Consider the following 23535-nt stretch of genomic DNA (forward strand, 5'->3'; position numbering starts at 1 on the left):
TCATTAGTCTAATTTCATTGTTCTGGGAGACATTTCCAAAAGCAGCCAAGTCTCTTTTTCTGAAGTGCCCACCATGTCACAATGCTGTGAAGTTTCCTACTGTCTTCTGACAACATTTCAGCTCTTGTGAATTTCCCCTCACATTTAGTGGGTTTATCCTCCATAACCCAGGATTAAAAAGGTGCCAAAGCTGCTTTAGCCTGAAAGATGCTGACATCCCAGGAGAGAGGGGTTACTTCAAACTTGTCCATGCTCTCATTCACTCTCATTTATAGAGGTACCTGACAAGGAGGACTGTAACACAAATGTCCCACTTGTCACAGGACTGCAAAGGATGAACTTCCCCCTGCAGGGTCTTGCATTAAAGCCCCTGCCCAGGACAGCTGGCCAGTGGAGAGCTTTGTGGGGCCTGCTGATCCAAGGGCTAGAGCTGAAACCACTGAGCATCCAGTGGTTGATCTGGGTAAAGTGATTTTTGGTTGGATTTGCTGTTACATGTTTTTGGAAACTTTTAGAAAGCCTTCACCAGTTTATGTATGTGCTAGACTGATCATTGATAGCAGGAGAAATTCTGACTTGCTACCCCCCATTCTCGCCCTCCACCGAAATCCTTGTTTACAAAGACTTGTCTCCTTTTAAATCATTCTCCTGCACATCTAATAGGGCTGAGCTGCTTCTTTTCAAAGTGAAATACCACAGTACATTCATTTAGGGCTCGATTGCTCACCCCCTGTAGATCACAGCCAAACTCACATTGCACCCCTGTGAATGATGAGCCAGGTCTCTCCTCAACAGAAATGTGTAGGCATGTTATTTTTGTTGCTGCCTAAAGAAAAGCAATAGATAAATGGGTTTTTCTTATTCTTTAAATATTTTAGGTCACAGCCCTCCTTGCTCACTAAGTATTTTTCCTTTGGGGCTTTGGGTTCCTCTTTTGTCTATCAGAAAGAAGAATGCAACAAACTGCTAGACCATCACCACCTCCTTCTCACAACGATCTGCATGTCATCACCATCTGTTCAGTAAATCATGGTTGGGGATTTACCCCTCGCTAATCAAGACAGGATGAAACCGAATTATGCTTGAAATGGTGAATCTCCTTCCACAGTGTTGTATGTGCCCCAAGTGTGCCACTGGCAATCCTCCCAGTTTCTTTAAAGCAGGGAAATCCTAGTGGCACCCACATCTATGACTTTTGTGGAACTTCCCAAAGCTCCCTTCCACCGGAGTTCCTTTCTCTATCATTTTACTTCCTGCTTTGCATTTCTTTTCAGAAAGGTGCTCCAGTTCAAATGGACAGAAACTCCAGGTAGTTTGAAATTTAATGGACAATTGTAGTAGGCAGCAGGAGCAGAATAGATGATACATATGCAATATACGTCTTGTGGGTTTTTTTAATATTCAGTGCTTAGTTTTTAGTGAGTTTTCTTGTTGTGCCACCCTAATCCCTCCCCTCTCAAAGTAATTTTCTTTTTTAACAGGGCTCCTTGCAGGTTCACTTCCTTGGAAGTGGAACCTCAACCCCAAAATATACAAAACCAAGCTGATCTTTTGAATTCAGAAAATTATGTGGGTTTGCACTTAGATAAAAAGGAACCTAAGCACATCGCTTACATTTGCTGACATGAAAGCTGGCAACAATTGGTTAAAGTATTTAAAGTGGTTGTAGATGCAGCCTCCCTTCCCCTGGGCATGGGGCTCTCACAGACTCCCAGGGTGTCCAGCACTTGGAGTGTCATGCAGCCACAGACTTTTGACAAGCTCAGAATGTGCCAGGAATCAAACAATGTGTCAGGCACACACTGCTCAGTGCTCCCCAGTTCCCTGGAATATCACTTTTTCCTTGCAGGAGGAACGTATTTAAGACAGTGATCCCAGGGGTGTCCCAAGCAAGACGCACAGGTGACAGCACCCCGGTCACCAGCTCTCTATTTGTCCCATAACAGTCAGCCTGGCCCTCTCCTTGTGTGTCCCACAGTTTGGAAACGGTCTCCAAACATGGAATGTTTCCAAAGCAGGAATTCAGTCTTTACCTTGTTCTTTGCTGTAATAGGTCAGGCACCACTTCTGGAGCAGTCCCACTTCTCCACTATGGTGAGAGTCCATCCCTAGTTTGGCCTTACTTCTGTGATCAAATTGCAGTAAGTGTTTTGTTTTGTTTTTTTTTTTTTTTTGGTCAGTGCTCATCATATTTGGGATGTCTTTGAGCAAAGTCTGTAAACTTGCTTCATGGGAAATACGATGAGAACACAACATACTTGAAGAAATTTGCTCAGGTGGGCTATTGGCCTGAAGTTCCTACCTGCCACCCCATCTTTTTACTGGAAATAAAGGAGGTTGGATATGAAAAAAAGATGAAAAATCCTGTAATTTGGATTTGCCTCTTCCACTGGATGAAGGGTAGCACAGATTCCCAGGTGACAGTGAGCTGGACCTGTTACTCCAGGACATAGGGGACACATGGCCATGCTGTGCCTCACATCACTGGCAGAGGACCACGATTCCCTTGCCCCCATGCCAGCAGTCCCAGGCAGTCCTTGGTAGCTTCCCTGCAGAGATGGAAGTCTCAGATTGTCTGAGTTAAGGGAGAGGTAGCTCTCAACAGCTCCTGGCCCGCATGAGGTGCTTTCCTTTTTTTTTAAATTTGAAAACTACTTAAAATTTTTAAATTTTCCTATAGTTCTCTTCTTTTTTTTTTTCTTTTTTAGATTCATGACTGCTTCTTGCTGATGAAAGTAGCTGGAATACCAAAGGCTGAAATGCTCTGGAGAGATGGGTAGGCTGTTCAATCAGGAGGCAAGGAGCCTCCTTCCTTCAGGAGCAGGAAGTCCATAAAAATTTTGCTGTTGGTTTTCAGAGGTGAAAGTGTCAACGCAGGATTTCCAAGCTCTGGGCCTGACATCTGGACTCTGGGGAAGGGCACTACACTGGTTGGGTGTGCTTGCCAACTTTTTCTTTCCAAAAGGAAGCCACAGAATAGCATTTTTATGTTCTGTTAATTTGCAGGTTTTACTAAAAAATAGATTTTGCAGTTAATATATTGTCTTATCTTGCAGTGGACTTGGCCAGTGCTAGGTTAACAGTTGCACTTGCTGATTTTAAACAGAAAGTGTACTTGTTTTTCCAACATAACTGAATCCATGATTCTATAAAGACTTAGGAGTGAGGACAGGTGGTGAAGGGCTCTTTCAGTCCTGTGCACAGGCTGATGTACAGAGGCATGAAAGCAGCCTAATGGGAATTGGTTTGAAATATTATTGGCTATGAAGGAGAGGGGAAGTACAGGAAAAGAAAACAAAACATCCACCAAATCCACCTAAAATAATGTCAACTGGGCTGCGAGACTCTTCTGCTTGAAAGACTGTGCTTGCCAGTTTGCTTTGCTTCTAGTAGTTTAAAATGTCTCTGCAATTAGTATTGTGGAAAATATATGACTGACTAATACCGTTTTTGGAGTCACTAAATGGAGGAACTGCAAACACCCTTCCAAAACAAGAAGACAGCTCTTATGACGCCAGAAGTTGAAGTTGCTACAATAGAAGATGCATAAAATTGTTTGTTGTTTTTGTTTGAACTATGTTAGACTGCTTACAGAGCAAGTGCTCTGCTGGAATAAAGTAATCAGAAATCTGCCCCAAATTTCAACAGTGTCTCTGAATTCATTCACTTACATCCACAGGCATATTTCTGATGCATGAATGACTTCTGAACTGAAGCCCCTGCCTCAGAGCTGTTGACTGAAGCGTGGTGTTGGGAGGCTTTTACAGTGCCCCTGTTTGGGTCTGAGTTGTGCTGCTGCTTTAGGCAGTGGAGGGCATCATTCCACAGGGACTTGCATCCAGGGATTGGCAAGGACTTCTGAGGGATGACACCCCCATGGTAGAAACCTGTGCCACCAGCAACCTCCACCTTGGGGAACAGGTTTTGGGACAGCTAAAGGTGTAGACAGGTAGCTGCAGGCTTTCTAAAAATACTTTTAGGTGCTTAATGCACTTCTGAAAATGCTTTTACCAATGTCATTTGTCAAAGGGTTTCAGCCCAAGGTTTGCTGGGTAGGGACTCCACTTGAGAGGGGATCTGGGGAAGGAGCTCGCTTGCTGCCACACTCCTGCTCACTGGTGGGTCTGCTCTGGGCTGCAGCCAGAGTGCAGAGGGCCAGACCTGTACTGAGCACCGGGAGCTGCCCCCATGAGCAAACCCCTGGCAGATGGAATGCCAGGACAGCCAGAGCAGCCAGGGCAGGGAGAGGGAGGAGCAGCACCACGGAGCGGGCTCCCCTCACGCCCCTCTGCAGGTTCCTGTTCTGCTCCATGGAACTCCCCCTGCGCTGATCCCGAGGGGATTTCACGGTCTCTGTTACAGAGAGAGCCCCTGAACAAGCCACAGTCCTCAGAAGGTCTCTGCTGCCAGACTTATGGTCCTCAGCATACAGGGGACAAGAGGTCCCCCTGGCTTAGGGACTGAGTTCACCCAGTGGTATTTTAGGGAGACAGGAGAGCCTTAGAACCCAGAGAGGAAGGGAAACCTTCCTGAAGGAAAGGAGGAGTAAACTTCTGCATTTAATATGTGTGCTCCATGGCTCTGCACTGCCCCTTTCTGCAGGGACCCACTTCAGAGAGCCCTTGGCAGCTGCTTTAACATGACATCTGCCTCTCTTTGCTTTTGTACCTTGTGTGCAATTCCCAGGTGAGTCAGCTGGGACTTCAGAGGGGTTTGGTGAAAGCAGAAGCCATCTTTTTGTGCACTGAGGGCTTCTTAGAGACTGTTGAGAAGAAAGAGTCACTTTTCCTGGCATGCCTTTAGTCAGTGTGACCTTAAGAGTGTGAAAAGCAGGGGGCCCAGCAGTGACTGCAGTGGTTAAACAGCAGCAAGAGCATTTTCACAAGAGGACTTCAGCCATTAACTCAGAAAACTTCCATGAGTGCAGCAGGGCTTTTGGGTAAGGTTTGAAGAGTCAGGCACTCACAATGGTGTGGAAAACACCAGAAATGGGTGAGCAGGCTGTGAGGTGCTGGAGTGTTCGTGTTACTAGCAAGGCTGCTTAGGGAGGAATTGCCTCTTAGGACATGCAAAAAGCACCCAGTGATGCAGCATTTAATGGGGACACCACAGTTGAGTTATTGATCAGAATTTTCTACTTTGCAGACCAAAATGGTGGTCCTACATATTTTTGCCATCCTAAATGGAAAGGGGTGATGTCCAGAAACACTGAGTAATGAAGTCAGCAAAGCTAATGAGATTAGAATGTCTTAATCATGAGAAGACTGATTTGCAAAGGCCGAGTGTGCGTGTAGAGGTCTGGCTTTAATCATCTCCTCTAACATTTAGGCAGCTGGAGATAGTTTTTTAATAGAGTTCTTGCTGCACAAAGCAACCAACCACCCAGCCAGGTAATTTCCTACATAGGTACTCTCTGGGGATTTTTTGACTGACTTTACCTTCTCGTAACATCCAACTTATCTACCTCTCCATCTATACATGGATTTCTTCGGACAAGAGCAACTTTTTTTTTTTTTTTAATTAATATTCTTCAGTATTTGAGAATAAAGGTTTTTATTTTTCTCATGAAGGGTTTGACTTAGTGCAGATCCAATCTGCATGTTTCACCCTGGTCCCAAATTTGCTGGTTTAAAAACCACACAAGAGAAGACATGAGAAGTGTTCCTTTTACAGTGAAATATTTCAAGATGGTTTTATACCTAGTGAAATTACAGCTGGAACCCTGAGTACCACACAGTCTTAACCCCATAAACTGAAATTGGATTTCTAGAAAGTCTTTCAGATGCCTTTTGGTAAAGCTGTGGTTAGTTGTCTTGATTTATGGTAGCAGTCACCTCCAATATCAAACATGTTGTTTATCCAATATCCAATGTTCCAAAGGTGCCTTGGCTCATGACTGAAAGGATTTCATACTGGCCCTGCCAATGTGTTTTTTGGAGGATGGATGATGTGTTACAAACCCAATACCTGAAAACGCCTGCACTTCTCACTTCTCCCTCAGAACGCAGCGATAATTACATTTAAATTTCAGAAGATGGCGTTGAAGATTTGCAATTAATATCCTAAACCTCCGGCGCCGCGCGGTGACAGATTCTGTGACCTGAGACGTTGCGGCGGAGAGGATGTGGATGGATGTGCGCCGGGGACGTTGAACAGACCAAAACCAGAGTGCTGAGGCACGACACACGTGCTTGAAACCCGAAAGGCGGCAAGAGACACTTTCATGCGAGCTCTCCTTCATTCACCACGTTAGGGCAGGAGGCTCTGAAGGCAGGACAGCCAGTGGGTCCAGCCCCGGCGCCCCAAGACGGGCTTTGCGGAGGCAGCATCCCCGGGGCTCAGCGGGGATGGAGCCGCTCCCGGCCGGAGCTGGTGGCTCTCCCTCTCCCGCGGCTGCCGCCCCGTCGGGGTTCGCTGCCTCCTGCCCCCAACCTTGCCCCCCGTTCACACCTTTCGGGCTGCAAAACACGGAGTAGGCTGGACGGGGAGAGCCCGAGCCCGGGGGAAAGGAGGCGGGTGTGTGTCTCACTGCGCTCCGCCGGCCCGGAGCAAAGAGGGGCTGGGTCGCAGGGGGTGCCGGCAGGGGGTGCCGGCCCGGGCACGGCGTGGGCTGCTGGGCGGATGCCCCCGCGTCTCCCCGAGCATCCCGGGGGCCCGGCCGGCGCCGTCTAGGACGATTCTGGTGGGTGTAGCGAGCTGGGTCTTTACAGTAAAAGCCGCCCGGCTCTCACTGGTAGGAGTTTCCCTGGGCTATTTATGTATGTGCGTCTGTCTGTAAAGATTTAAAAAAACCCAACCCAGCGGGGACGCGGAGGGCGCCGGGCTGCACGCCCTCCCGCCCGCAGCGTGTTTACCAGCAATGGGTATGTGTCACTGCCTCAGATGTTTTCCAGCTCGCCAAGTCCCCGCTCCCCTCCGCCGGCTCCACCTCCGGGCCCGCCTCCCCCCGCCCGGCACGACGCCCTCCATCATATAAAGAAACTTCCCGGTGCCGCCGGCCCAGTCGCTCCGCGCCCCGTCTCGGCAGCCGCCCGGCCCCGGCGGCCCTGCCCGCTGCCAGCGCCGCCGCAGAGGTAAGCGAGGGCCGAGCCCGGAGCCGCAGCCCCCCGGGCACGGCGCTCCGCCGCGGCACCCGGCCGGGAGGCGGGGTGGGCAACTCGGCTTCCCCGGGGGGCACTTCTCCTGTCGCTCCTTGCCGGCACCTGAGCGAGCCGTTTGCCTTTTTATTTTTTTTTTTTTTCATTTTATTCTCTTTTATTTCCCCCCCTTTCTTCTATTTTTTTTCTTAATCTAAGCAAAATAAATGACACCCGCCCGTTATCCTGAGCTGAAGGCGCGCACCGCTCCCAGCCCGGCCGGTGCCCGCTGCCCTCGGGAGGGTCGCGGGGATGTGTGGGAGGGATCCGCTTCGTGCACAGTGGAAAGGGGGAAAGTGACTTTTTTGGGGTGTTCGCACGGACTCCTGCGGGCTGCGCGCTGGGGAGCAGCGGTCCCGAGCGAGCCCCATCCCCCAGAAGTCACCATGTGCAAGGGAGACGCCGGGGTGCCGGGTTTGGTGTCCGGGGGATGCTGCCCCTGCGGAGGGGTGCAAGGGGTGCGGTGCCCATCTGCCCACAGCATCGTGCGCCTGTCTGGCAAGGGTCTCGGGAAGGCTCCCCGTGGTTAGAGGCAAAGATTCCTGCATGAGGAATCGCTTAGTTTTGTTAGATGTAATAGAGGGGTGGAGTGGGAACCCACCAAACTAAGATTTCGGGCATTCAAGCGTTTTCCAGATCGGTGAGACAGTCCTGACGCCAGGTCCCCATCCCTGGTGACGGTGTCCTGGAGTTCACACCTTCCCATCCCTGCGGAGCCGCTCTCCGTGCGCGCCTGCGCCTCTGCGTGCAGCTCTAGGGCTCTGTGTGGTGGGCTGCCAGCTCCCACGTCCCTGGGGACATAAGTGCCCTTGTGCCGGGCTCTGTGGGCTGCTGTCTTTCCACTTTTAGGTATATGCAGTGTATAGATTTGAGTGTTGCTATGTGTGCGTGCTGGGAGCAGTTGGAGGGGTAGATATGTATAGGACATCACATGTTCAAGTGTGTCTTGCTGAAGTGAGCTTGTGAAAGCTACTTTGGTGTTATAGATGGATGCCATATAAACCATAACTGCGTGTGAAACCCTCAGAATCGTGTGCGTGATATGTCTGATAGCACATATTTGCGCCATCATATGCAAGTCTATTTTAATGTGATTTCTTCCTCGCTTGGTTGAAAAGTAAACTCCCAGTTGAACTCTCAGCAGGACAAGGGAGCTGTGCCTTAAGCCACTTACAATAAAAATTTCAACGACCGATGTCTGTTCATGCATAACAGTATCGGGACGGGGGAAGTCTGTCAAAGTCTGCAGCGCAGGCAGTGCCGGGGAGGGCTGTGGGGGGCTGTGCCCAGTTTCCTGAGGCTCTGTACCGTGTTTCCCGGGGCCCCCAGGGCCCCTCTGCGTGCCGTGGCTGCTGTTTGCTGTGGTGTGGTGTGGTGTGTGTGGCATCAGGGACTGGGCACCGCTGGTGAGGACTTAGCCCAGCTCTTAACCTGTGGGTTGGCCTCTTCCCACATCCTGCCCATTTCCCCCTCCTCCACAGCCTCCCAGAGAGCCGGTGCTTGGACGTGTGTGGAGAGGTCAGCTTGGTGGGGCACCCCAAAACCCCCTGCACAACCTCTGACACGAGTGGCATGAACTTGGAGCCGGGCGAGTGCGGGATGAACTCGGTGAGCTGTGGCAATGGGAAACTCCGCCAGTGGCTGATCGACCAGATAGACAGCGGCAAGTACCCTGGGCTGGTGTGGGAGAACGACGAGAAGAGCATCTTCCGCATCCCCTGGAAGCACGCTGGCAAGCAGGACTACAACCGGGAGGAGGATGCCGCCCTCTTCAAGGTAAGGCTCAGCCTGGGCTCGGGATGGTGGGACACACAGGGCAGGAGGGATGGCCCTCACCATCCCATCCTTGCCACCTGCCTCTGTGGCTGCTTCTGTTGGTTGGCTGCTGCTGGACACTGCCTGGCTGGTGGAGCTGGCTGTGCCCTGGTGTCCCTGAGTTTGAGGGACAGCCCACCCTTGCCCATTTCTCTGTGAAGAGCTAAATGCTTCTGGGACCGCAGCACATCTGTTTCCACATTCATTCCCCTTTCTTATGCCCACTAAACTGTGTTTTGTACCGTACTGTGCTGCTATTTTTTAGCCTAAACCTGTAGGGAGTAAATTCATGAACAATTCATGCACATGTAAGCACACACACATATGCTGTTTCAAGCATTTTGCCTTGTACTTGATTCTTTTTTTTTTCCTCTTTTTTTTTTTTTTTTTCATTTTCCTGCTCTTTTGATTATCTGAAATGTTTCCAGGCTTGGGCTCTTTTTAAAGGAAAGTTCAGAGAGGGCATTGATAAACCAGATCCCCCTACCTGGAAGACAAGATTAAGGTGTGCTTTGAACAAGAGCAATGACTTTGAAGAACTGGTGGAGAGAAGCCAGCTGGACATCTCAGATCCCTATAAAGTGTACAGAATAGTGCCAGAAGGAGCCAAAAAAGGTAAAGCATCTCAAATTCCCTGTGTAACAGAATGTGAAAATGTCTCATTGCTAGCATATGAGGACTGAAGTGTGCTTTTCTGGAATGGCCCTGCAGCCTTTTTAAGTCTTTCAAGGGACCAAAATGAGGGCTCAAGTGCAGCTTGTTCTGGTGACTTGAGAGGCTGTGTCTGCGGGAGGACTGCTGGCGATTGAGCTGGAGCACAAAAGGGAGCCCCTGCAGGAAGATGCAGACAGGCGCCTGCACATCACTGCAGGAATTGCTCTTTTAGCTGGAGCCTCCCTGCCAGTTCTGTGCAGTGAGAGCCAAGCAGGCGACTCAAGGGACAGGCAAAAAAAAAACCAAAAAACAAAAAAAAAAAAAAAAGCCATGCTGGATCTAGGTTCTGAATACAGAGAAGAACAATTTTGGGGAAGAGAGTAGGTAATTGCCTTGGGGGGAAAGAGTTGGGAGTGAGGGATGTCCAGCCTGCAGCCTCCAGGGCAGGGGCATTGCCGTGCCTGCCCTCCAAGAAGGCGCTGGTGCCAGGCAGGGTCTGTGAGAGGCAAAGGCTTGGCATCACTGGGCACTAGGCTGGGACACACTGTGCTGTGGGGCACTGCAGGGTCCAAGGCGGGCCAGGGAATCCAGTCCCACGTGGGCACTGGAAGGCATTTTGGTCCTCTGTCTGTTCAGTTGTATGGAGGTTGTATGGATTTGCCTTTATTGTTCCGATTTCGGATTTCCCTAAGATGTGGTTGACATAATTTATTTTCATCCCTCTGGTGAACACAGGTGCAAAACAGATCAGCATGGAGGAACAGCCATTAATGATGAACCATCCCTTTCCAATAACATCTCCTTACACTGCACTACCATCCCAGGTATGGCATTAGTTGAGTGTTTTGGTTGGTGCCCCTACGCTGAGCAGCACAATTTCTGTGCTATGTCCTTGCTGGTGGGGCTCTCAGGTTCTCCCTGTGAAGAAACTTCATTATGAGAACTGGGAAATTGAGAAGCAACTTTTCTAATGTCAGATGAGGCCACAGGGCAATTGATTTCCCTTGGTGTTGTTTATCCCAGAGTAATAGCTCTTTTCTGTTGGACAACAGTTCCTAGTGCACTGCCATTCTATTGGTGCCAGAATGCGAGCACCCAATGAAGCCTTGCTCTTTCAAGCAGACATTTACCAGCAGTGCTTTGACTGCCTTTTGTTATTCCACTCTGCTTATTATTTACACCAGTGGTGAGAAACCCATTTGAAAGCCTCATTGGTGGTGGTGGCCAAGTGCCATCCGCGTAGCCTGGGCACAGCTCAGACCTCCGTGGGCTTTGGCAGGGAGAATCAAGGCGCTGAGATGAGAAAGCTGATGCAATGCATAGCGTCGGTTCTGACAGCTGCCTACTGAAAGAATACCTCGTTAAATTGAATAGGTACCCAACTACATGGTGCCCCATGAGCGGAACTGGAGGGAGTTTGCCCCGGAGCAGCCGCATCCCGACATTCCGTACCAGTGCGCCAGCGTCCCCTTCGCCGCTCGCGGTCATCACTGGCAAGGGCCCGGCTGTGAAAATGGTAAGACACCCCTGTTCAGGGCTGCTTGCTGAGACTGGCCACCTGGAGGAACCTCAGATTCCTCAGGCTTGTTATTTGTGGCTTTGATTGGAATTAGCAGATGTGGATGTGGAGGGGTGCTGGGTTCCCCTGAAAGGGAGCCACCTTTGTCCTGGCTCTTGCATCCACTGCCACTGTATGTGTGGTGTGTGGGCTGTGCACTCCTCTGCATTGATAGAAATCAGCCCCCAAAAGTCCTCAGCTGTCTCAAAAGCCCTGAGCAACAAAGAAGGCAACCAGCCCTCAAAAAACCCCAAATGGGAACATATGTTCTTTAGCTTTTCTCTCTGATTTTGGGCTTTTTGAGGCATACACCAGTGAGGTTTTCCCTCCAGCCTTGTGGGTTAGACTGACATTATTCTCCCTAGAGGAAAACTGGAATTATTACTTTATTTTAGTGCTGTGGCAGTGGGACAACTTGTCATGGATTGAGACTCTCTTGGGGCTGGTACAACAGAAACAGAATAAAGGAATGTTTCCTTCCCCAAAGATCTCACAGTACCAGAGCCTAACACAATCATGGCTTTCCAAGCTCTGCATCTGTAGGAAAAAGACCAAATTGTGAAAATTGGCAGTGCAGAAGCTTGCAGGAATAAAACATAAGAGAAAGGGAACTGTGTGCTGCAGACCCTTGCAGGGTAACTCACCTGAGGATACAGGCATTTGCTTTGTGAGGAGAAGGGCAGGAAAAGAAGGGAAGCAAGAAAGGACTCTTGGAGTAGGTGCTATATTTTCAGAGGACAGCTCTCTCCCACTTTTGATGCAGAGAAATCTTTAGATCTGCTGTAAAGTAAATACTCAGTGCACTGCAACTTTTGCTGGCAGTATATTGGAATTATTAGGCAGAATGTTTTGCTCTTTAGTTGAGTTATTTGCTAATAAAAAAAATCAAGGTAGCAAGTAGAATGAGCTCTGCCCTGAAGTGCATCATGCAGCACTTCCACAGGTTTGGAGGCTTTGCTGAATTTGTAGGCTGTTGTTAGTGGTTGATACTGTGTTTCTCACTGGGCTATAAAATGCATCAAGAGATGATGGGTGTTTTTTATCCCAGTTACTCCAGCTCCTGGTTGTGGTGAGTTTTGCCACTGGGAAATGTGCATCATCCTCCAAAGACTTCTATTTGCATTGAAAACAGAGGAAAAACATCATTTGTCCATGGTATAATCCACTTATTCAAAGGCATCTGTTGGAACAGTTTAGTAGTTCTAAACAGTAGTTCTGCTAATAAAACCCTAATAATCTTCTGCTGCACATTTTTCTTTACCTACATTTAAACAGTGTTAATCCCAGCTTTATTGTTATACACATCATTAGCAAAGTTTTTTTGAAATATGAATTGTTTCATGCAGGCGATTTTTAAGAGCACTGTAGTCTAGTTAAAAATGTCAATTATTTCTTTAATGGAATAACAGGTTTAGTAAGGAAAAGGACTATGGGGAATATAGAAACACTAAGAGATTATTTCATGCAGACCCAATTGAAAATATAGTCCAGGTAACATCTGAAATGATTGGTAGAGTTGGCCTACCTGGAGGAATTGGGAAATAGGAGCTTCTTAAGAAGAAGGGGAAAGAGAGAGAGTGTTCTTGTTGGGGCCCTGGAAAACTCACTTTTGCATCTCTGCCCTAGCTTTTCCTTTAGGATTTAGGCCTCTGTCACTGACTTTCGTTTGTGCAAACAGGTTGTCAGGTGACAGGAACCTTTTATGCTTGTGCTCCTCCTGAGTCCCAGGCTCCTGGCATCCCGATTGAGCCAAGCATAAGGTCTGGTGAAGCCCTCGCTCTGTCAGGTAAGGTCTGTAACCCCCCAGGCTTCCTGGGGAGCTTGACAAAGAGACTCCCACTTCTGACTTGCCCAGGCACCATCTCTCCTTTCAGATGAAAGGAAAAAAGAAGAAAAAAAAAAAAAGAAACCTCTTTAATGAATGTGAATTTGGGTGTATGGTTGTAAGTCTGTTTTCCAGGATACTTAAGCACTTCCAGCCCTAGCTCCAGGAGATGGAGGTGGTTAAAGCTTATGGAAGTGCTTTGCTGGCTTGTGGTGTTAGTGCTGGGTTGCTTTGGTGAGACACCAAATCAGGCCTTCCCAGGGGAGTTTGGCAATTTAGGAGTGTCAGTGACTTAAGGCTCAGGTTTTCATTTGGGAGGACCCCCCCCCAAAATTGATAGTGCTTGTAGTGCTCCTGTTGGTGCCATCTGGCTTTTCTCTGCTTTGTTACTCCTGGTGAAATAAAAAAAAAGACATTCAGAAAAGAAAAGGGAAGTTATTTCAGCCAGGTTTGCAGATGTCTGGATACTGGGGAACTTTTTGAGTAATTCTAGAAAGAGGTGTGGGGATGTTCTTTCATGGAAATAATGGATAGACCTGTAAAGTGCTGCTTGGTGGGTTTCTTAAGTGGGATTGTTCTCCTGAGTCAGGGTCAGTGTGGGTGTATAGATGTGTGTGTCTTTGTGTGTGTGTGTGAAGATACAAACACACATGTATATACTATATATATATATATTTTCAGTGCTGTGTGAATATGTAGGAGTCAGCCAAGTGGACCAAATGGCCATTTGAAAGCAAGGCAGGGGACTTTGGGTACAGCCCTGTTGGAGCTGGAGCCAGCAGTTGCTTCTCTGCAGGCAGCTGAGTGCAGGTTTGCAGGTCCCCTGTGCAGAAGCCTTTTCTATGCAAAGTCTGGGGGGAAACTCAGCTACTTCCTTGTTAAACCTGAGGAAGTGTACTGAGCCGGTGGGTTTAATCATGACGTGAACTTGGAAAATGTGACCAACATCAACTTTTTCTGTGCAGATTTTTCCTTTTAAATGGAAATGTGAAGAACTTGGTGGGATTTTAGTTCCTACCAAATTCCCACACATCAATAGCCCTTTTAATAAGATGAGAGAGCATTAATGCTACTGTGCCCCAAAAATTTTAGTATTTATAATTTTATTTATTTATTTTTTTTTTACTAATATGACCTTCTGGGTGGCGCTGACCACTGGGCTCAGCAATCTTATGCAAACTTGTCTCTTGGCCTTAGCACAGATCTGAAACATTAAACATCCCTACTAATGTATTACAGTGATTGTTTTTTGTTTGTTTGTTTGTTTGTCCTTGTAGACTGCCGACTCCACATCTGCTTATACTACCGTGAAATTCTGGTGAAGGAGGTGACAACTTCCAGTCCTGAAGGCTGTAGGATATCCCACGGCCAAAGCTACGAGGTCAGCGGCCTGGACCAAGTTATCTTCCCTTATCCAGAGGATAATGGCCAGAGGAAGAACATAGAAAAACTGCTGAGCCACCTGGAACGAGGAGTAATTCTGTGGATGGCACCTGATGGCCTCTACGCCAAGAGACTTTGCCAAAGCAGGATCTACTGGGATGGGCCAATGGCGCTCTGCAGTGACCGACCCAACAAGCTGGAGCGGGACCAAACATGCAAGCTCTTTGATACTCAGCAGTTTTTAACAGGTAATTCCCACTATGGCTTTGATAGCCTTTTGGAAATGTCAGCTGATCACTGTCCTAATCAGCTTTATGGGAGTGCTCTTTTCATTTAAGTGAGAATTGCCCCTTGATACTTCTGGGCAAATGCAGCCAAGGGGTGCTTGAATCCTGAGTAATCCTATAAATTTCTGCTCTCTGCACATTCAATGCCCCTGCACACACCAGCAGAAGTCAACTGAGCAGAGGCTCAGCTGGTGACGCCCAATCTCTGACATTTCTAAATGAAGCATAAGGAGGAACCTAGAAAAAGAGTTTTTCCATAAATTGACACAGAAAACTGGATCCTCATCTTGGGTTTGCTAGTCTAAGTCATGGACAGGTCTGTGGTCTGCACCTGCACTCCTCTCAGCCTGACCCAGAGCAAGCCTGAGCTCTTGCCCAGAGTATACAAGTTTCATTAGCAAGCCTTCTTTACAGTCTGTGCCAGTGTCTGAAAGATATCTAGGAATTCAAAAGGGTTTCACAAAGTCTGGAATTTCAGGCCTGCCTAATATGCTGAGCAGGGAGGTGCATACCTCACCAGAGCTCTCTGGAAAGATCTCATTTTGCACAAGGCAGTGCAGAGGGAGCAGGGGAGTGCTTTAGGACAGTGCCTTCTCCTTACAGCCCGTGAAGGGAAGGGGCAAAGCTTCAACCCCACTTCCCAGCACACCTGCACAGTTAGGGAGAGGAGAGCTGTCCACCCATAGAAACTGGTGGGAGATGGTCATTGTCCCAGAGGACAGCTTGGGCAGCAGGAATAGATATTGGCTCTTTCTGGATATTTCTGGCATCACTTAGAGGTGAGCTAAGTTGCTATGGTTTGGTGTGTTTCATTACTAGAACAGGGCAGCAGCACTGCCATGACACTCTTCAGGGGTATAATGCCTTGCAAAATTTAAAAAACCCCAACAAATGAAATCCAAATCATCTGTTTTAGCATACTTTATATTCCAAGGTTGATACGCCGTCCTAGAGAAACAGCCAAGAAAAAATTGCATTTAAAGAGAGAAATCTTATATAGATGTGAGAATTGACAGTTAGAAAGGGGAATTTTAGGTCAGGCATTGGGCTGGGCTTCAATCACATGCTAATTTAAAGATGTATAATTCTGTGCCTGGTGATGGTTTTGGAAATCCCTTTCCCTTTTCTCAGGTGGTTTTTTAGATGTGCTCTGGGTTCTTCCAAATGGTTGACAGGACATCTCTTTTTAGACACATAACCCCAAAGATAAGCTCAAGCAATAGTTATTTTTCACCCCTCCTAAATTACTTATGCACCAGTGCCTGTGCAAACCCAAGTGTGTGGTTGCAGTCACAGTCTGTGGCGTGTGCAAAGTGAGTTTTTGCATGTGATGATGCTCAGTGAAGTTTGGAAGTGACTTGCCATGGGCCTGACACATCTGCTGTGTTAATTGAATGTGCTGAGGTCCCAGCCTGCAAACAAGCTCAGGGATTCCCCTGTGCTGGGAAACTGGGACTCTCCTGGGAAGAGAGGCAGATGATCTCTGCCAGGAGAGGGAATCATGAACAGCAGAGAAAGGGACAGGTGAGGAACTGCTGTGAACCAGCCACAGCTCTTGGCAAACCACTGAGGAGCTGAACCCTACAATGCAAACTGCACTGGGGCATTGGGGCCTGTGCTGAGAAGCCTCTGCTGCTGAGAAAGCTAAAATGGGGCAGTAAATCAGAAACCTGGGGAATGGTCTCTGTGGAGAGAGATAAATCCATTGTAATTGTTGTAAATGGGGCTGGGTGGAGAGTAGGAGAACAGAGGAAGAGAGCTTGGAGTGTGAGGGGGCAGCCAGAGGACAATTGGTGGGACAGAAGGAGTGGCAGCTGGAGCAGGAGTATCAGGAGGTGGGAAAGGTTTGGGGAGGCACATGGGGAGCCCTTTGCTGTTGGATGATGCACCTGGGCCTGGAAAGGAAGACAGAGCAAGTGGAAGGTTTTGGAGACGCTCAGGGCTGAACTCAGACCATGATTATCCTGGTGGTGGGAAAGAAAGGGCTTTCTTCTCCAGGTCTGTGCTATGGGCACTCCCACAGGTACTCAGGATTTGGGGAATTGCTGAGGCCAAGTAGAACAAGGGAAAGAGGAAGTTGAAAGAAGCTGCACATCAGCTGGATTGGCCTTGGGTGGGTCGCTCTTCCTTGTCCTGTAGGAGCACAGAGGGAAGCAGAGTCCCATGGAAAATCTCTTCTTTCTTGCCTTATCCCAGAGAGGTCATGGTGCACTTCAGGGATTTTTGGGGAGACTTTGGGGAAAGTTCCACTTTACTCCATGTTTTAAGTGAGCTGCCCATTGTTTTACTTGTTTTACTCGCCCTCTCAGTAAGAGTAGTAGTCCAAGCCAGGGTTGAGATTATGTTGAAATAGTCACTGAATCCACACCTTGGTCTGAAAAGCTTGCAGTTAGAGTAGGAATGGCAGGGGTGTATTTTGGGAAAAGATGCATTTGTCATGTCAAGGTCAAAGGCTCTCCTTTCCCTCTCTAGCAGTGAGGGTGCTTCATTGTAATACATTGGCTTTAATATTAATTGCAGCTTTTTTCAGAAAGCATGAACAGGGTTATAAATTAAAATGGAATATTTACCTATCAGCTGTGTACTGAAACACAGCACTTAACACACACTTCAGCAAGGATATTGTGTGGGATTGAATTTTTTGTTTTCTGGATGGAAATGCAGTGCCACAGCCACATTTGGTTCACAACACTGGAGATTTTGGTCTGAGTGGGAGTACCTTATAAAGGCCTCCCCTGCTACTTTTAACAGGGGACACTGACTATTAGAATAATACTATTTCATCATTTCACTTTGCACAAGGTTATGGGTTAGCAAAGAGAGTGCAGGGGCACAGAAGACACAGAAAGCACTTTTGCTGGCTCAGTACACGGCTGAAGTGGAGCCCTTCCCCCTTCCTTACCGCAGAGTGACAATGACAGTGTGACAGTGACTTTACCTCTGTCACAGTCTGGCTCTGGCTAATTTTTGTGCCTGGCAGGATTTTGTCTCTGGCACTGCCAAGCCATTGGTTTCAGTGCTGCTCTTGTGTGTCTGCTTGAATGGTCCCCAGCTACCAGTAGTGTCTGCTCCAGGGGTTCTGCTGTCAGGGTCCCATAGAAGTAAGAACTGGAAGATGTCTTGGTTTGTGCATATGAAATTAATTGTGAGACAAAGTAAACAGAAAAGTTGCAGTGTTATAACCAGCTCCCCCTGATCCGAGGGAAGGTCTCCAAACTCAGTGTCTTGTGCTTACCTTTTGTCTTTTTCCTGACCTCTCTCATCACCCCCTGGAGTTACTTTATCTTCTCCACTGTGCTCCAAGGTCATCCACAAAGTCTGTCTTACTGGCCTGTACTGGTTTTGACTGGAGCAGGGTTAATTTTCTTCATAGTGGTCCTTGTGATGCTGTGGTTTGGATTTGTGACCTAAACAGTGCTGATAACACAGGGACAATTCAGCTGATGTTGAACAGTGCAAGCACAATGTCAAGGCTTTCTCCTTGTCTCACTCTGCCCTCACAGGCTGCAGTCTGGGGTGGACAAGAGTCTGGGGAGGGGCGCAGTCAGGGCTTCAGCAGTCCCAGCTGAGGGATATTCCATTCCATATGACCTTGTGTTCTGCAGTAAAACAGGGCATGGGGGAGTTTGCCAGAGGTTGCTGTTGCTTGGGCACTGGCTGTGTGTAGATCAGCCAGTAACGAGTGATTGATTTTTCCATCACTTATTTTTCTTTGTTTTGTCTTCTTTGTTTCTTTTTACCCATTAAACTGTCTTTATCTCAACTCACATTTTTTTTTTCCTTTTGCCATTCTGTTTTTCTCTCCCGTGCTGGTGGTGGGAGTGAGTGAGTAGTTGTGAGGTGCTTGCCTGTCTCCCCTGATTATTCCACAGCACGATACTTTCTCTCTTCCCAGAGCTGCAAGCCTTTGCTCACCATGGACGTCCGCTGCCGAGATACCAGGTCGCTCTGTGCTTTGGGGAGGAATTTCCAGATCCACAGAGGCAGAGGAAACTAATTACAGCCCATGTAAGTAGGATTTCTGCCTTACCTAAAACAAGCACACTCCTTGGAGGATATGAATCTGCCAGCCAGGCTTTTGTGCCTCGTATAGATTATGAGAGAAGTAGTAAATTGTTGAAGATGCAGCACTTTCCAGAGCAAGGTTTAATCCCCAGATCTGCCAAGGACTGACTGGAAGCGCTCAGTAGGGCAGAGCACCTGATTTTCCCTCTCTACAGAGCATTTTGTGATCTGCTGCAAATCCCATCTAAAGCTGAAATGTGCCTGGGACTGCTGGGCTGTGTTGTTATCACCAGCAGCCCAGTTGTGCAGCTGCTTGGGCTGCCTGACCACTGCAGGATGTGGTGCTTTTACACCCACTGCACCTGAAGTTGCTCCAGAATCCCAGCTTGCATCTCAAGGGCCTCAGCCCTTGGTGGGATGCAGGGCTGCCTGTGCAGCTTCAGGGTTCAGCAGCTGTCAGGCTCCTGGGCTGCCTGACCTCAGTTCACACACACTCAGAGCTGCTGTTTCGGGATGCGCTCTGAGAGAGGGCGAGGGTGGAGGCTGAGACCAGGTACTTTCTGAATTGGCTGTATTGGCCCATAAAACCACAAGAGAAATGGTAATGCTCACATTAGTGGCAGGGCTTAGCTTACTGCATCCTTGAGAAAAAAACTGGTGTCTCTTTTAAATTTTTCGAAAGCCCCTTTAGCAGCAGGATGGGTGCCAAGTCAGACTTCTGCGGTAAGCTGTGGCCTCTGTTTAGCTGTGTAGCTTTTGTGCTGCCACACTGTTGCCTGGCAGGTCTCTGGGGTGGAAGTTGAGAAGCTGACAAATCCATCCTGAGCTGTGCAATGACTAGTTAGAGATGGTTGCCTATCCCTGACTCTCCTTCAACTTCTTCCCATTCTTATTTTGGCTTTCCAGCTTTCCATCCCTGCTTTGTAGCATCCTCCCTCCAGCCCCGTTATCCAGCTCTTGTCCTGGTATCTTCTCTGTGAGCCTGTACCTCCTGCTGTTTCCAGACCTTTGCTTCAGGAGCTTTGGCAATTGCTCAATTTGCTCATCTTCTCAATCTGCCCTGGCTTGTGGGCTGGTGGGACTCTACCATCCCACCAAACAATTCTGCACTGAAAGCTGCCTGGGACACCTGTCCCTCTGCCTTCCCATCTCCACCTTGGCATTTATTTCCTCCAAAACAGTGCCTGTGTCTTTTGACATGGAGGGATTGGCTGACCAGCAGGAGAGGGTTGTGGACAAGGGTTATCCAGCATGTCCTCCTTAGGAGTAAGGAGAGCTTCAGGTGTTTGTTCTCAGTGTACAGCTCACATATTTACAGTCAGAGCCCAAAGCCCTGAGAGGGAGTGGTGGTTTCTGAAGAGACAGAAGTGAAGGCAGTGTTAACTCATACAAATCCCACTTGGTGGTTGAACAAATTCCTCATAAGAGCTTGAATGAACAGAAACAAAAGTAACCTTGATGTTAGGCTGAAATCTAACTTCAGACACAGTCATTTGGCAACTTGTCTCAGTCTATCTGAGGGCTCCAGCATTTCAAGTTAAGTCCTCAAAGTACTTTGCAGTGCAGACAAGACTTCTGGCGTGTTCAACATGCTTAAACACTTTGAGTGGCTGTGGGCATGTGTGTCCTGTGGGCATTGCTCAGAGCCTGGGGCTGGCTAAGGGACTGCAATTTTTGATACATCATTTGTGTCACTGCTGCAGTCCCTTATAATGAAGGTGGTGAAGGTAAGGAGTGTGTGCAGGTTGCGAGACACTTGGCAGCAGAGCTAGGCTAGGCTAGGCAAGACCTAGTGTTAAACAGAAATTAGTAAAACCACTGAAATTGCATTCCCATTCTGGTAAGCAGAACTGTTCTGCCCTATCTTGTTTTTAACTTAAAACCACCCTGAATAACTAAGATGAGGAGCGTGAAGTTTTGTCACATGTCTGATTAACATTTTGTCTGTTCTTAAGGTTGAACCAATGTTTGCCAGGCAGCTGTATTACTTTGCTCAACAAAACAGTGGACATCTGCTGAGAGGCTATGATTTACCAGAACTTGTGACTAGTCCAGAGGATTATCACAGATCTATTCGCCATTCCTCTATTCAAGAGTAAGAACCTCAGAAAGAGTGCTTTTAAAGGCACTGTAAAGATTGTGCAGAGTGGAAGAGCAGATCTGGGTCACAATTTGGAGATCCACAATCCCAGCTGGATGCATTCAGGGGTACAGTGATAGGAAAGTGAGCAACTAGGACAACTGTATTGTACAATAAAATTGACGGGTCTTCAACATTTGGATGCTACATCTCACATGGGGTTCCGCTGTCACTGAGAATTAACTCACAAACTGACAAAATGATTGCTGTGTTTACGTTTGCTTAATGTTCTTCTTGGCTTTTGCGGACTGATCCTTACTGAAGACTTAAATCAGAGTTTACACTGTTACCTTTGCAGGGCTATTTATTTTGGATTACTGATCTCAGGGAAAGTACATAAATTTGCAGTGTTCCCAATTTGAAACTGTAGCTACTGTAGGTGGGTAGCAAATGTAGATGGTTTTTTGAGAATAGCTAATACATGTACGTGGTTATAAATTTAGATTCATAAGTGTGATGCCTATATTCTTGTATAGAATATTTCAGTGTATTTTTTGAAAACAATGCAATTCTTCAGAGATGTATTTTTTTAATGCCTGACTGACACTTGTCCTGACAATTAATTTTGTTGCTGCCATTGTTGTTATTGGATTAGCCTCCATGATAGCAGTTTCTAAAGTAATGCTTTTATGGTACTGTGTAAAGAAGAGTGACCATTCAGCTTATATTACCTGTGAATTTAGTGGATCAACCACTAAAATTCTAGAGTCCCAAAGAGCAGGTTTATAAATAAATTGCATTTTTCTTACGATTGTAAGCTACCATGCATGCATTATACATACACATATATATGTATGTATGTATGTATGTATGCATTAGAATTAAGTTGGCAGACCTTGCAAATAGCACAGAAAGTCCAGCTACCCCTTTTTGATGTCACATACATAAGCCAGGTTAAAATAACCACCACCCATGACTTATACAGAGCCATCTCTGCTGTTTATGTGCACTTGCAGCTTTCTTCCAGTGGTACTGAAATGAATGTGAAGGGAGAGCTCAAGGAGAGCAGCATTTAGCTTTCTGTATTAAGGCACTGAAGGAAATACTTGTCTGAATGTTTGCAGAATTTGATGCAGTTCGCAGCTTTCAGTGGTAGGGTGATGTTAGAAAGAAAAGTTCTGTTGGGTGTGTGAGTCAATGAAGTTTCCTTGCTGGCAGGCAGACCGTGTGGTCTTAGCAGCTTTCACTCCAGAACATGATCCCCCTGTGCTTAGCAGACATACTTCACTTGACTTCCTAAATGAGGAAGAAAAAACGGTACTTGGTCTGGCAGCAGACTTGTGTTAGGGACTTTGAATTTATACATCTTAAAGATGCATACTCTTTTGGGATATATTATCCCCCTCCTTCTCCACAGTGCCAAGCAGAATGAACAGATCATTTCTACTTTGTTACTTGAAGGGTTTTTTTCCTGGCTTAAAGATTTTTGTAGGGGAGACCTCTTTCTTAGACATTAAAAGCAATGCTCTAGGTGACCATCTGAGATTCGCATGTGCTTTTGTCCTGCGCATACATTTTATGGAAAGGGACTTCTGTGTTCAAACTTAACTGGTACAATACAAATATTTGATGTGTTTTTCACTTTTTTTCTAGTGGTTGTTGCTTCATATGCTCATTGCTTCAGCTCATGTCTTGGAATAAAGTTCTATTTCCCTACCAACTCGGTGCGTATGTGTTGTTTTCAGTAGTGGGACAAATCTAACGCGTGTGGTTCTGCACTGTGAACCTGGGCAGCGCTGCTGGCTGTCTATGGGGAACTCTGTTCTGAGCCTAAAGTGCAGAGAAAGGTCAGAAGGTAAGGATTTTTGTTTACGGAAATGTCTGCAATATTAGCCACAGGTACAGAAAAAGGGAAAACAGGGAGGTTCCCCTTTGGCTCTTGGTTTCCAGGTCCATGGCCAGTGCAGCAGAGCCCCTGCAGCTGTGGATCTGGTGCTGCCATGCTCTGCACCTGCTCCTCCAGGGCTTCTGGGGCTGGGCACCAGGCTGGTACTCTCCTGCCCAGCCCAGCGTGTGGGGATCCTCTGACTGCCACTTACCTCCTGGTTGTTAGAGTTTCCCGTGCTCTTTAAAGTGAGTAAAGCTAGGAAAGGGTAAAAAGGAGGATGGTAAAGTGAACTAAAGTAGTGAAGTTGCACGTAGGAGGGGGTTTACCAGGTAGCCCCTCTTTGTTGGAAATCAGGGTCCTGAGAGGGGTTTTTGGGTGCAGGAGATTACAGAGCAAGCAAGGTGTGAAATAATACAGTCACGAGATCTGTAAAGTGTCTGAAGATGGGGGGAGGGTATTTTGTCTTTTTGTGCAGACTCCTATTGACTATCAAGGTGCATTATAATTTTTGGCTTTGGAATGCACTTTTAGTTATTTTCCTTGAAGTGGCATAATTTAAAACCAGCAGCTGTGGAGAGGGAGGGAGGGAGGGAGGGAGGGAGAAGAGCACCATCTAATTTCTGACCAAACAAAAACTTGCTTGTAGGAATGGTGCAGGAGGGTGAGTGGAAGGAAAATCAAGCTGTTATTTGTACCATAAATTGTTTTGCAACTTAAAGCTGCATTTACTTTTGTGATCATTTCTTACTGTTCTAATGTGGGGGAAAAACAAAAAGCAAACAAGAAAAAAAACCTGGAAACATTTTCTCCTTTTAGTATCTTTTTTACAGTCACTACGTGAAAGCATTTGAGGTACTTCCTACCTCTGTTAAATTCTGTTTATAGTTTCTGAGGTCTACTTCCT

The 23535-nt window shown here is 47.3% G+C and overlaps 1 protein-coding gene across 1 annotated transcript; it reads left to right on the forward strand.

The window, feature by feature from the left end:
- The first annotated feature begins 6867 nt into the window (after positions 1 to 6867).
- On the forward strand, positions 6868 to 22463 carry IRF4 (interferon regulatory factor 4). The gene is made up of 9 exons (XM_064426134.1): positions 6868 to 7073; positions 8618 to 8912; positions 9380 to 9566; positions 10341 to 10429; positions 10980 to 11121; positions 12842 to 12949; positions 14266 to 14619; positions 18554 to 18666; positions 20619 to 22463. Exons 1-9 carry the CDS (start codon positions 6883 to 6885, stop codon positions 20760 to 20762), a joined length of 1623 nt encoding a protein of 540 aa, XP_064282204.1. The 5' UTR covers positions 6868 to 6882; the 3' UTR covers positions 20763 to 22463.
- The last annotated feature ends 1072 nt before the right edge of the window (positions 22464 to 23535 follow it).

This window comes from Passer domesticus, chromosome 1 (assembly GCF_036417665.1).
Source record: "Passer domesticus isolate bPasDom1 chromosome 1, bPasDom1.hap1, whole genome shotgun sequence".
Lineage (NCBI taxonomy): Eukaryota > Metazoa > Chordata > Aves > Passeriformes > Passeridae > Passer > Passer domesticus.